General features: G+C 43.8%; 2 protein-coding genes across 2 annotated transcripts; both read left to right on the top strand.

The window, feature by feature from the left end:
* The first annotated feature begins 782 nt into the window (after positions 1-782).
* Positions 783-5818, top strand: coq9 (coenzyme Q9 homolog (S. cerevisiae)). The gene is made up of 9 exons (XM_030731723.1): positions 783-883; positions 3154-3382; positions 3484-3619; positions 3717-3859; positions 3963-4047; positions 4136-4240; positions 4799-4954; positions 5197-5250; positions 5515-5818. The coding sequence occupies exons 1-9, from the start codon at positions 826-828 to the stop codon at positions 5548-5550; spliced, it is 1002 nt and encodes a 333-aa protein (XP_030587583.1). The 5' UTR covers positions 783-825; the 3' UTR covers positions 5551-5818.
* A 484-nt stretch (positions 5819-6302) lies between these two features.
* On the top strand, positions 6303-10425 carry polr2c (RNA polymerase II subunit C). Its single transcript, XM_030731724.1, has 9 exons — positions 6303-6491; positions 7467-7516; positions 7978-8046; positions 8148-8200; positions 8615-8743; positions 8827-8878; positions 9010-9178; positions 9263-9337; positions 10028-10425. The coding sequence occupies exons 1-9, from the start codon at positions 6406-6408 to the stop codon at positions 10170-10172; spliced, it is 828 nt and encodes a 275-aa protein (XP_030587584.1). The 5' UTR covers positions 6303-6405; the 3' UTR covers positions 10173-10425.
* Positions 10426-13699: the final 3274 nt, after the last annotated feature.

The following is a 13699-nucleotide window of genomic DNA, read 5'->3' as shown; positions in this document are numbered from 1 at the left end:
CCCAGTGAACAGTGAGACTTTTTACCAAAAAAATGCTTTTCTGAAAGAACATCAAACTGTGAATGAACAGATCGTTCTGTGACGAAAAGAAACATGAACACGTTTCCTTAACTGGGTGTAAATTCAAATGTTTTATGTAATTTGTCAGTCTTAATCAATTTCTTATAGTAATTTAAAATATAAATACTGAAGAAGACGGTTGTCTTTTTTTTTGAAAAACCCTTTGAAAAACACACTGAATAAAATTATGTCTTTACCATTTTAAATGACAGTCCTTTGATTTTATTAGGCAACACATATTTATTAGAGACACTAAAATCTCTCCAACAAAGCTTGATAGGATGTTTGTCAACAGTATAAAATTTTTAAATGACTTACTTTAAACCAAAACATTTTAAATGTTCATTTTTTTAATATTCCAAATACAATCTTGGTCTTTCAGAAATTCTTTAATCCAATTAATCTCATAATATGGTCAAATGAGGAAAAAGTCCAAGATGCTAAGACCTCCCTCTGTTGGAGACATAATCAAGTCATTCATAAAACAAACAAATGAAGTCTTTTTGTTTTTCTGTTTGCTGCAGTTACAAATATATTTCTCAAGTCTGAAACAGAACAGTTTAAGTTAACCTTTGTTTATTTAGCTTTATTTCCAAAATCTTAATTTCTAAAATCTAGAAAAACGCCAGTTCTAAAGTTTCAGTCTCAGATCTGACCACAAAGCAAATTCAGGCGTTTTATTTTGAAGCGCTCCGCCTGGACTTCCGCTCTGGGAGCGAGTCGCGCAGTGGTGACGCTGTTGTGACTTTCCGGTTGCAGCTGGACATGGCGGCGCTGCTGAGAGGTCTGCGGGCTGGAAGGGCGCTCCGCGGGTTGTGCGGCGGTAAGACGGCTCCGCCGTTGTGTCTGTGACGGTACCGGGCAGCCGGGGAAACGTTTACCGGAGCGGCTGTCCGTCGCTGCGTTATTGCCGCGGTCTGAAAGCGCGTAAGCGGTAGCTGTCCGCAGCAGAGGTGATCATGAAGGGCAGAATCAGCCAAGAGTGAACCGAGAGTAGCTCCAGAAACGGGGTTTTTTAGCCGGGTTATTAGTGTCTGAGCGGCTCTGCCTGCGGACCCGGGAGGTGACTGCACGGTAAACAGGTCCCTGCACCCGGGAGAGGGCGTGCAGCTTTTCAACCGGCTAAATATAGCTTCAGTTTTCCCTCTATCTCTGTAACACACACACACACACTCACACACACACACACACACACACACACACACACACACACACACACACACACCCGCAGCCTCCTGTAGGAGTGTTTTTACCATAAAGTTTCAGTATTCGGGGATTATAGTTTCCAAAGATGTCCTGAACTCCTCATTTATCCACTGAAACACATTTAAACTGTTAAAGTAATCTACCAGCTATTTCATAACTAAATATCCTCTGTTTTTTATTACTTGCACACAGTTGTAACCTGAATCAGTATAAAATAGAAGTTAAGAGCTCCGGCTGAAATATTTAGGAGTATTTTTTATTTGCTCAAATTAGAAAAGCAATTAGCAGATGGATGAAATATTAAATTATTGCACAAATAAAATAGACAAATAAGGTTAAATTTAACCCAGTTTCCTGTAAGATATCGCCTTTAAGTTTGGGCTGGTAAATCTACACTCACTTTATTAGGTGCTAGTATCAGGCTGGAGCCCCATCTACCTTCAGAACTGCTGGAAACACTCCTCAGAGGTTTTGGTCCATATTAAAACATGACAGCATCACACAGTTGCTGCACATCTATGATGTGAGTCTCCCCTTCCACCCCGTCCCAGAGTCGCTCCGCAGGATTGAGATCTGGTGAATGTGGAGGTCATTTTGAGTGCAGTGAACTCACCACCATGTTCAAGAAACCAGTTTGGGATGATCTGAACTTTGTGGCATGGTGTGTTATCCTGCTGGAGCAGCCATCACTGTGCACTGTGGTCAACACTCGGGCAGGCTGTGGTGTTTAAACGGTGCTCGGGTGATTCTGAGAAGCCCAACGTGTTCCAAGTAAATATCTCCCACATCATTACACCAGCAACCCGAACCATTGATACGAGGCAGGATGGATCCACACTCTCATGCTGTTTATGCCAAATTCTGACTCTACCGTCCAAATGTTGGAGCACAGATCGAGACTCATCAGACGAGGCGGCGTTTTTCCAATCTTCTATTGTCCAGTTTGGTTGAGTCTTTTTGAACTGTAGCCTCAGTTTGTTGTTGAGAGGAGGGGCATCCTGTGTGGTCTTCTGCTGCTGTAGCCCATCTGCTTCAAGGTTCGACATGTTCTGCGTTCAGAGCCGCATAACTCGGTTGTAACGAGTGATTATTTGAGTTCCTGTTGCCTTCCTATCAGTTCAAAGCAGTCTGGCCATTCCCCTCTGACATCAGCGAGGCATTTTCAGCCAGAGAGCTGCAGCTGATTGGATATTTTCACCTTTTCGGACCGTTCTCTGTAAACCTCAGAGATAGCTGTGTTGGAAAATGATAGCAAATCAGCAGTTTCTGAATTACTCCATCTCACAACAACCGTGCCGCGTTCAAAGTCATTTTCTCCATTCTGATGCTCAGTTTAAACTTCAGCAGGTCGTCATGACCACCTCTACCTGCCTGAATGCGCTGAGACGCTGCCATGTGATTGGCTGATCAAATATTTGCCTTAAGGAGCTGACCATGTGTGTCTAATATAGTGGTCAGTGAGTGTAGTATAACAAGTATTATTCTTTGCAACACTTGATTTTAAATAGTAAATTTATGTTGGCGCCATATTTTAGTACCGATTTGGGAGTTTGAGTTAAGAATGTAATAACACAGTCGTGTAACATTAGTGGTGTAATAAAGGATCGTGATGGTTAGTTTCAGCTCTAAATGTCCTTTAATCATGGGATTTCATTGAGCTTGAGTTTCAGTATAAAAGTGAAACCTTGTGATGCAGTTTGTCACATTTAATCTCAGCCACGTGCTTTTTGTAAAAGCCTCATAACTATGTGAACAACAATAGGACACAAAGTGACAGACCGCACACATTCATTACAGACATAAATAAGAAAACGTTAATGTTAACAGCAGAAAAGGTGATTGATCCGCCTGAATCCCTGGAAGTTAATCCATATTTCCATGCTCCAGTGGTGGCTGCACCAACAGCAACAAGCCCTCCGTGCGGCAGCCTGAGACGAGGTTTCCACTGTGCGGCGCTGAGGCTTCAGGACGAGTCCAAATCTGACAAACCCCCTTCCTCATCCTCCTCATCCACCACCTACCATGAGCACTACCAGGCTCACTCTGCTGACCAGGATGCAGCAGGAGTTTCTGGATCCGATCCAGCAGCAGATCAGTCTGCCGGTCCAAACACCGGGTCAGTAATCACTACAGGGCTCATATGGGAGGATGTATGTTGATGCTTCCTGATGCATAAGATCTAATCTTGACCTCGCGCTGTCGTTTGTCTGTGTGAAGTTACCAGGATCAGAGCGGAGACCGGGACGAGGATTACGAAACGGAGGAGCAGCTTCAGGCTCGAATCCTGACTGCCGCTCTGGAGTTTGTCCCCCTGCACGGCTGGTCGATGGAAGCTATCGCAGCCGGCGCCGAGGTGAGCCAGCAGTGCACAGACTTTACACGTAGTCCCGCGTTCATCTGCAGTTGTGCCGATTGTTCTGTTAATGCTGCGGTTGTTGTGTTGGTACCAGAGTCTGGGTTTGTCCTCTGCTTCCACTGGCATGTTCGACCAAGGAGCCGGAGACCTGGTCCTACATTTCATCGCCCAGTGCAACGCACAGCTGACGGAGATCCTGGCTGAACAACACAATCAGGTCCAGCTGGGCCAGGCTGAGTATGTGTTTCTCAGTGGCATTCCCCGTTTCCTGACTGAGGTTACCCGTGTACTGTTTATGTAAGCAGAAAAGGTGGAAAATGACAGATTCCTCCTCTTGCAGACCAAAGAAGACAGCAGACTTTATCAGAGATGCTGTAGAGACCAGACTGCGCATGCACATCCCCTACATCGAAACATGGCCACAGGTACAGTATGGAGCACTGGGGAGATGGACCTCAGTGTGTTCAGAGATCAGGACCAAAGCAGAAACTTCATCTGATGTTGTGTCCTCAGGCGATGAGCCTCCTGCTGCTTCCCCACAACATCCCCGACAGCCTGAAGCACCTCTCCACACTGGTGGACGACATCTGGTACTATGCAGGAGACCGATCCACAGACGTGAGTGGATCCCATGACCCTCGATCCTCCTCCTCCTCTTTTTCTTCTACTCATAGCTTCCTGTCCCCCTTTCATCACCACCCTCAAAATGTCCGGCCCGCCACCTCCCAGGTTACTGCCCCTACCAACATCTCACGTTGTCCCTGTTAATACATGACCTGTGGAAATACTCGGTTCTGATTGGCTGGCAGGGGCGACATGAACATATAGAAACAGTGAAAGATGGCTCCTGTCAGCAGATTAATCATCACAGATACTGTTTAACAAACAGGGTAAAACAAAGAGAAAAAGAAGGATTCCTACGAGACTTCAGACTGTGCTGAAGAATAAAGGTGGTCACACCAAATACTGACTTTCAAACTGGTTGGAATTAAACTAATTCTTCTTTTGCTTTTATATATTGTTTTATAGATGGTTTGAGACTTTTGCACAGTGCTGTATTATGGTGTAGTTTCCTGTGTGTTCTTTACAGTTTATCTTCTACTTTGAGACACACACAGTGAGTTTACCTTTAACTAAATGTCCAATACAAAACTGTTTGACTCATTTCTTCTGCAGATGAACTGGTACACCAAGCGGGCGGCGCTGACCGGCATCTACAACACCACAGAGCTGGTGATGATTCAGGATTCCTCTCCGGACTTCCAGGACACCTGGACCTTCCTTGATAACCGCATCCAGGATGTGGTCAACATGGCCACCACAGCCAAACAGGTAGGGAGTGAGAGTCAAACATCACTAAAGTCTCCTGACTTTGTTTTAATGCTTTTGCAGAAGCGCACACATCTCATCGCTTTCCAGCTTCGCCCACCACTCAGTTAAATGAAAGAGACCCTCAGCTTAAGGTGTTAAGAAAAGTCGCGCACAACTGAAAGATAATGTTGCTGAGCCAGTCTTAATATGACACCTGACCCTGCTCTTCAGCCACGTGTTGTAAGCTGTGTGTTGATGTGTAGGTGCAGTCGACCGGTGAAGCAGTGGTGCAGGGACTCGTGGGAGCTGCTGTTACAGTGAGTGGCCTTATATTAAATTCACCTCTGCAACAATGCTAAACCTCCTCATCTAATCTGTGCTCATGACCCGAGGTATGAATGTGAGGGTTATCAGTAACCTAGGCCCACATTACACCCTGTGTAATCCACTCATTTTAGACTGAGAAGTATCAGTGTCAGCTAGAAGAAGTATAAACCCGAGGGTTGATAAAAATCTGCGTTTGAGGGAAACTTTTCTTCACGGCGTGATGTTGGTGCTCATTCATGTCTGATGTTTTCCAGCTGAAGAACCTCACAGGACTGAACCAGAGACGATGAAGCACCGATCCTGACCGTCCACACCACGGGCTCATAATCAGTTTCAATTTTGCTCTCACTTCTGCTTCACTGTGTACAGTGACTCCGAGATAATGGATGTTAATAAACAGAAGTAGCTAATTAGTTTCTGTTCACCTGCACGACCTCCGACCCTGTCGCTCCGTGGCTCAGATCACTTTTTTCCCTCCCTTTGTACAGAAGGATGCAGGTCTGTAATTTAGCTGATGAATGAAGTTAAAGTTCAATAAAGTAATAATTGTATATTTAACTTTTTTGTTTGTCTTCAGTTGTGGGGATCAGATGAAATCAGTCACCCACTAAAGGAGTTAAAGTCACTATATTTTACTAAAGCAAAAAAAAAAAAAAACTGTGCCACCAGAATAACTGAAGTGTTGTGCATTTTAGATTTTGTAAATAGGGACTTTAAAGCGTATGAATTAAGACATGTAAAAAAACTGTTGGCCTACCTGCATCGTCACATTTTCCTAGTGATGTATTTAAATGTGTCTGAACCCTTGAAATATTTGTTTCACGCTAATGTAAAACTATAAAGGTTTTGACATTTTTGCTGGATAAACGATCCAAACTAATATACAGACAATCATTGCAAATAAAAGTCCTTAAGCGCTAATGTTTGTATGCTTTTATTTTGAAAAGGGATCTACGATAGTGGGTGACCTGGATGTTAAAGAAAGACCCGCCTTTAATCCTCTTCTGAACCAATCACTAAGCGCGTTTCCATCTCCCAGCCAATCAGCGGTTAGTAAATATGTCCGTGGAGGCCTTTAAGCCGGAGCAGCAACGGCGAAGGGTGTAAAAGTGAAACGTCAAGTTTAGGCTCGTTTAGCTTCAATAATGCCGTATGCTAACCAGCCAACGGTGAAGATCACGGAGCTGACGGACGAAAATGTCAAGTTTGTCATCGAGAACACGGATTTGGCGTAAGTATGGATTCATTTTCCCGCCTGTAGTGTGTGAGGAGGGCGGCCATTATTCTCCAAAACACACACCGGTGGTTTTACGTATGAAAACAAAGGTGCTTCACTGTAATCTGATATCTGTGGAAAAGTTTAATACACAAATCAATATTAATTAGATATATTGGCATTAAAGTAAACAAATACACAGCTTAAAAAATTAAAGGAACACTTTTTTTAATCAGAGTTCAGCATCAAGTCAGTAAACGTCTGTAATATTGATGAGGTCAGTAAGTATCAGAGGGGGTGTTCATCAATGTCACCTGCTTTGGTGTTCATGTAATTACCATCAGGTGCACTAGAGGGGCAACAATGAGACCCCCCCCCCAAACAGGAATGGTTTACAGCTGGAGGACACTCACAGTTTTCCCTCCTCATCTTTTCTGACTGGTTTTCACTAGTTCTGCATATGGCTAGGGTCAGGGTCACTGCTGGTAGTATGAGGTCATACCTGGACCCTACAGAGGCTGCACAGGTAGTCCAACTCATCCAGGATGGCACATCAATACGTGCTATTAGCAGAAGGTTTGCTGTGTCTCCCAGCACAGTCTCAGGGCATGGAGGAGACTCCAGGAGACAGGCAGGAACTCTAGGAGAGCTGGACAGGAGAAGGTCCTGGATCTGCTGGGACTTTATGTTTGAGTTGAAATGTTTTTAGGCACTGGAGCCACTTAGCAAAGGCATGGGACAATTTGTTGCATGTTCTTGGATTTCTGTAAAATGTGTTAGTGCCATCATACATCTCAGCAGGTCTCATCTCAGGTGCTCACAGGCAGTCTCCTCAGTCTCAGATTTTAAGAATAACTTTATTGATCCCAGAGGTAAATTCATAAATTTAGGTGACATTGGACACTTCAAATCTTAGTTATGTATCTTCAAATCAAAGTTATTTATTGTGACCTTCGTATCTAAAACACCTTCTTTCTTTCTCTTTTGCAGGGTCGCAAACTCCCTCCGCCGTGTCTTTATGTCAGAGGTTCCCACGATAGGTAGAGTAACGTTTTGCTTTTTATGTCGCAGAGTTCTGGTGTGATGCTTTTAAATCTTCTCATGTCTCTGTGTATTATCTGTTTTTTAAGAAAGTATCAAGTAGTCACTGTAGAGTTCATTCTGTAGCAAGTTTCAGCTGCTTTAATAACTTGGAGGAAATAAACACATAGTTTTTGTCAGATCCCTTTTTCACATTGAAATTTTGACTGGCTGTTCCAGAAGCTTGATGTGAGCCTGCTTTATCCGTTTCTAAACCCGTTTATCAGAATTCTGCTATTTGCATTTACTCAGGCTCCACCTCAGGTTTTCTCAAACCACTAAATGGTTTTACAACTCAGTTAACACACAGCTCAGACTGAGACAACAAAAATAAAGGCTGTTAGATAAAGTTGTGTAACTTCACCAGAACTCAGCAGTCTGTCTAACTGACTGACCCACACCTGCACCGCTTCATTTCCAGCCATCGACTGGATCCAGATCGACGCCAATTCCTCAGTGCTGCACGATGAGTTCATCGCACACAGAGTGGGTATGTATAACAGCGTATCTGATACCTGTTGCAGTGTGACCGGGTAGGTGTGAGAGCCGAACAGGCTGCTGTAACAGTCTGAGTGTTTCCTGTATCTTCAGGCCTCATACCCCTCACCAGCGACGACATCGTGGACAAAATGCAGTATTCCAGGGTAAGCAGACAGGAGTGTTCTTATCCATTTGTAGCACAATTACCCACAATTTCATCTTGTTCTTGTTACTCAAAGGTGTTTTATGAAAGCTTGTCTGTGCTGTCTGTACTCCATCTCTTCACCGGATGGCCCTCACTCTTGTTTATGCTGTTGTTTCTTCAAAAACTCCTCCTGACAGATCAGAGATGTTTCTGTACATCTGTAGGGATACTTTTCATAATCTGTCAGACACTGAAGGTTTCTAGACATGATTGACAGGTGCATGTGAGAACGTAAATGGCCAAATATAGAACAGTCCTGTGCATTTGCTGCTAATGTGTGGGCTTCGTGTGCCGCCTCCTGCCTGCTCCTTCGAGGCTTATCTGAACCACACGAGATGTGCTGGTCTGCTTTAACGCCACGATTCTCCTGCAGGACTGCACCTGCGAGGATTTCTGTCCCGAGTGTTCGGTGGAGCTCACCCTGGATGTTCGATGTAACGAGGACCAGACGCGTCATGTGACCTCACGTGACCTGCTGTCTAACAACCCCAGAGTCATCCCGGTGAGGCTTTTCTCCTGTTTCTGGAATCATTGAAGTGGACAGGAAGCAGAATGGAAGTTGACTGGTGCTTTGTGGTTTTCTAGGTGACTTCCAGGAGTCGAGACAACGATCCCAACGACTACGTCGAGCAAGACGGTAAGCTGCATTTCCGTGTAAACGGCAGCTGCTGAGGTCTCTGTGTGGTGCCTGTTTTAACATCACTACTTTAAACTTTTGAAATCCTCGTCCTCCTCACTGTTTCCACCTTTTCCCGTGATTCCGGACAGACATTTTACTGGTGAAGCTCCGTAAAGGTCAGGAGCTTCGGCTCAGAGCTTACGCTAAGAAAGGCTTCGGGAAGGAACACGCCAAGTGGAACCCCACAGCGGGGGTGTCCTTTGAGTATGACCCCGACAACGCACTGAGGCACACGGTTTATCCACGACCCGAGGAGTGGTACGTTTTCTTCTCAGTCTAAATATAACATGTTAAAGAATAATTATAATAAAAATAGTGATGAACCAACGCACTGATTTTCAGGCCGAAGAGTGAATACTCAGAGATCGAAGAGGATGAAGTTCAGGCCCCCTACGACCCCAACGGGAAGCCAGAAAGGTCAGCAAAGAGGTTCATGAGGTTTTCTCACCATTATGTCGCCCAGTGGGAAATTTACTAACTAACATGAGCCAGAAGGAAGGCAGCTCCGAGTCTTTGGATCCCTGAAACCAAACAAAGGTTTCCTGCTTGACTCGACTGTCGCGTTCACAATAGTTTTCCCCTGATATCACTTCCACTTTGCCCCACTCTCCTCACCTCTTGTGCACTCTCCGTTTCTTTGGATGGTGTACTGAGGTGAGCCTCTGGGGAGTTCTGCATCTTTTGGATAGTCATAACAATTTCCACCCAAATCCTTCACAAAGAAATGAGCCCACGGGCTTTTAGAGATGGCCGGGAGTTTTAAGTTGGTCCATTCAGATGTTGTCAATAAATAAGGGAAGCATCTGGTGCATGTGATCCTTCCCTTCCCTTATTTTAGCCTGGGCATATTTATTCTTGGGTTTTGATTTCATTTATTTTTGTGAGGGGGAATATTTGATGTGGCTCAGCTGATGCGATCAAAACGCAGATCATCATCACTGCATTCCTTGGAAAAATGAAAGAAGCAAAGATGAGCACATACTGTACTGCATGTGTGTTTTAGGCAGTAAATGTGTTCCAGTGGTGTTCAGTCTGTGGGGCTTAAATACAGGCTGAAGTTGAGTGGATGTGACTCTTCAGGCTCAGCTGACGTTACACTCTGCGCAGGTTCTATTACAACGTGGAGTCGTGCGGCTCTCTGCGACCGGAGACCATCGTCATGTCGGCGCTGGCTGTCCTCAAGAAGAAGCTGAGTGACCTCCAAACCCAGCTGAGCCACGAGATCCAGAACGACGTACTGATCATCAACTGAAGGACCTTCATCTCCACCGGGCCCATCTTCACGTGCTGCATCCACCCTTGACGCTGGCAGGATCTCCGATACTCGACCCATTCAAATGTGGGTTGTACAGCTTTGCTGGTCGTAATAAATTAATATTGTTTGTGAGCTTGTGAGGTCATTGTTTGATTTGGAGTTTGAGACTAATGCATATTGATCTCTGTGTAACTATAAACTGTTTGTTTTCCTTAAATGTTCCTTTTTAAATAAATATTTTCTGAAGGAACTCGTTTTTTTTTTTTTTTTCTTTTTTCTCATTAAGTATCCTTTTGATTTAATTTATCTAGACTGATAACTAACCTAGATAAGCTGATCTGCAGCCTGTGACTCTGATGAAAATATGATCTTTAAATACCAGATTCAGCTATATTTAAAAAGTTTAATCAAAGATGTCAAAGATAAACTAGCTCATAGGAATATATAAGTGATGGAATTTTATCTTTTTGCTGTCAGGTGCTTTGTGTTAAATCATATTTTTGTGTGTGTGCAGCTGAGTAATAATGTTTGGTTGTTATTAGCAGTTTTCTTCTGCATGTTATTTGGGAACCAACACTTTTTATCATAAACTTTAAACTTGGGTCAGTTCAAAGGTTTCTTTCCATTTAAAAAATCATTTTTATTTAACTTTATTGAGATCTGCTGAATCTTTTAATTTACAATCCTTTAAATTAAGTGTTTCAATTGTAACAGTGTAAGTAAATTTAGTATTATTTAAAATGCATTTTAATCTATTAATACCATAAATCTGCTGCTGTCACATTTACATTGAAACACTGCATGAAATATTCATCTTACTGCCAAAAGTATTCATTCGTCTGCCTTCACACTCATATGAACCTGAGTAACATCCCATAATTAATCCAACATGATGTCAGCCCACCCTTTGCAGCTATAAAGGTCAGGACTCTGCAGGACAGTCAAGTTCTTCCACACCAAACTGGCTCATCCATGTCTTTATGGAGCTGCTTTGTGCTCTGGTGTGCAGTCATGTTGGAACAGGAAGGGGCCATCCCCAAACTGTTCCACAGAGTTGGAGCATCAAATTGTCCCAAATGTCTTGGTCTGCTGAAGCATTAAGAGTTCCTTTCACTGGAACTAAGGGGCCGAGCCCAACTCCTGAAAAACACCCCCACACCATAACCCCCCCCCTCCACCAAACTTTACACAACCCAGACTCCTCCCTCAGATTGGCAGATGGAGCAGTGTGATTCATCCCTCCAGAGAACACGTCTCTGCTGCTCCAGAGTCCAGTGGCGGCGTGCTTTACACCACCTGGTGATGGAAGGCTTGGATGCAGCTGCCATAGAAACCCATTCATGAAGCTCTCACTGTTCTTGAGCTGATCTGAAGGCCACATGAAGGTTGGAGGTCTGTAGTGATTGACTCTGCAGAAAGTTGGTGACCTCTGCGCACTATGACCCTCAGCATCCTCTGACCCCACTCTGTGATTTTACGTGGCCTACCACTTCATGGCTGAGCTGCTGTCGTTCCCAATCGCTTCCACTTTGTTATAATCTCACTAATAGCTGACTGTGGAATATTTAGCAGTGACTGGACTCTGTGCACAGGTATCATCCTATCACGGTACCACGCTGGGATTCACTGAGCTCCTGAGAGCGACCCATTCTTTCACTGATGATAGTAGAAGCAGTCTGCATGCCTAGGTGCTGGTTTATACACCTGTGGAAGTGACTGGAACACCTGAACTCAGTGATCTGGATGCCTGAGTGAAGACTTTTAGCAATATAGTATATATATTATATAACATAGGCTACCATATTAGGCACCAAAATTACAACAGTAAATGCTAAATCAAAGGGTTTTCTTCCTTTAAGGGGACTTTTATTTTGAATGTTTCAAAATAAAAGGTTCTAGTGGCTTCATGCTGAGATCACCTTCTCAGATGGACTCGGGTCAGAGAAGCTCTCTGTGGACAAACCCTGTGGGACAGTCAGCTGACAGTCAACGGATGCTGGGAGGAGTGGTGGATGCTGGGAGGAGTGGACCTGGTAGAAAGGATGCTGTCGCGCGGGGGATGACGCGGTAGGATGTTTCTCTTTCGCTTGGGAAGGTCACGCCGAGCTTCTTTTTAGATTTGCAGGAATTTAAAGTTTCACTGATTAGCAGCCGGTATTCCGCTGAGTTTGAAATTAGCAGATTAGACTCACCAAAGTGTCTCGGATAGATGTTTAATTCGGCATAAATGTTTATCTACCCAGCAGCAATAAAAATGCAAGTTATTGGCTTTTAATCATAAGATACCTACAACGACGGCTCGTTTGAGCGAGAAAGTGTGACTGTGCATTAAATAAATAGCATGCATGCCGAATTATCCCAAATTGAACCAATAGCTCAGGGAAAGGCTAACATTGGCTCTTACTTTATGCTTACCGGTGCATACGGACGATAAAGCGCTAAACTGATAATCCAGTACAGCGATTTGGTTTGAATTCTTCTTCAAGGTGCAGCTTCATTTAAACGATCTGCTGATTTGCGCTCACTTCTGCACAGCCTGCATCATCGTTTCAAACATGACAAAGATTATACATGATAGAAAATGTTAACAAGTACTGTACTGTGCAAAAGTCTTGACTCACTCCGTATTTCTTTACATTTTGCTTCCATTGAGACAGAATTTGTTATTTTTTAGTGTCCTTGAGCAGCAGATCTCCAGCTGAAGGTCTTTCAGGGTTCTTTGGGCATTGGCTGCTTTTTTCACACGTTTTCAGTCCACTCTGTGTATCTGACCATTTTCAGAGGAACTTTTAAGCCACTTAACGCTGACCTCTGAATCATTAAAGCATGAAAAAGGCTCCTAACTCCTAACCTGTGTTGTGTCTTTGCAACTTAGTGAAGAACCCATTTAAACTAAGAATTGTTGAATAGTTGAATTTTATGAAAAATGTCAAAGATAACAGTTTGACAGGCAGAAAAAATTGTTGCACCACCGAGGTGATTCCCAGAGAGCCATCAGCCAAAAACAGTATATCTCAGTGTGCTGTGCAATGTGTCCTTAAAATATTAGATTAGACTGGACACATGGAGGACAAAAGAGGAAGTAGCAGGTGTGTCGTGTCCTTAAGAAACAGGAACAAATCCAGCACAGATCTGACAGGACCTGAGAGATGTATGTGGGCCTTCAGCTGATCCACCTGCTGCTCACTGAAGCCTCATCAGAGATGTTCTCAGGGGAAGGGCGGCTGTCAGGAAGCCATTCTTAAGGAAGGGAAACAGGGAGGAAAGGCTGGGGTATGTCACATTACACAAGGAGTGATGAATCCAAATTTTAAATCTTTGGTTCAAATCCACATTAGTATGTATGGAGGAGGTCAGGAGTGAGGTATAACGCTGAGTGTCTGTGTTGGAGGTCTTTTCAAACTTGGTGGAATTATGAATGCAGAAAAGTCCCATCAGATTTTGATCCACCATGTAACACCATCTGGAAGCATCTGATTGGCACTGGCTTCATTTTTCAGCACGACAATGATCCCAAACACACT

The sequence above is a fragment of the Archocentrus centrarchus genome, chromosome 6 (genome assembly GCF_007364275.1).
Source record: "Archocentrus centrarchus isolate MPI-CPG fArcCen1 chromosome 6, fArcCen1, whole genome shotgun sequence".
NCBI classification, from domain to species: Eukaryota; Metazoa; Chordata; class Actinopteri; order Cichliformes; family Cichlidae; genus Archocentrus; species Archocentrus centrarchus.
The sequence above is the reverse complement of the archived record's forward strand: the minus strand, read 5'-3'. Positions and strand labels throughout refer to the sequence as shown.

Excerpts from the sequence above, each read along its gene's own strand:
- coq9 (XM_030731723.1), top strand. The coding sequence starts at position 826 with ATGGCGGCGCTGCTGAGAGGTCTGCGGGCTGGAAGGGCGCTCCGCGGG. Across the intron at positions 3,860-3,962 it reads GTCCAGCTGGGCCAGGCTGA|ACCAAAGAAGACAGCAGACT; the intron begins GTATGTGTTTCT and ends CTCCTCTTGCAG. Across the intron at positions 4,048-4,135 it reads ACATCGAAACATGGCCACAG|GCGATGAGCCTCCTGCTGCT; the intron begins GTACAGTATGGA and ends TTGTGTCCTCAG.
- polr2c (XM_030731724.1), top strand. The coding sequence starts at position 6,406 with ATGCCGTATGCTAACCAGCCAACGGTGAAGATCACGGAGCTGACGGAC. Across the intron at positions 8,744-8,826 it reads ACAACCCCAGAGTCATCCCG|GTGACTTCCAGGAGTCGAGA; the intron begins GTGAGGCTTTTC and ends GTGGTTTTCTAG. Across the intron at positions 9,179-9,262 it reads TATCCACGACCCGAGGAGTG|GCCGAAGAGTGAATACTCAG; the intron begins GTACGTTTTCTT and ends ACTGATTTTCAG.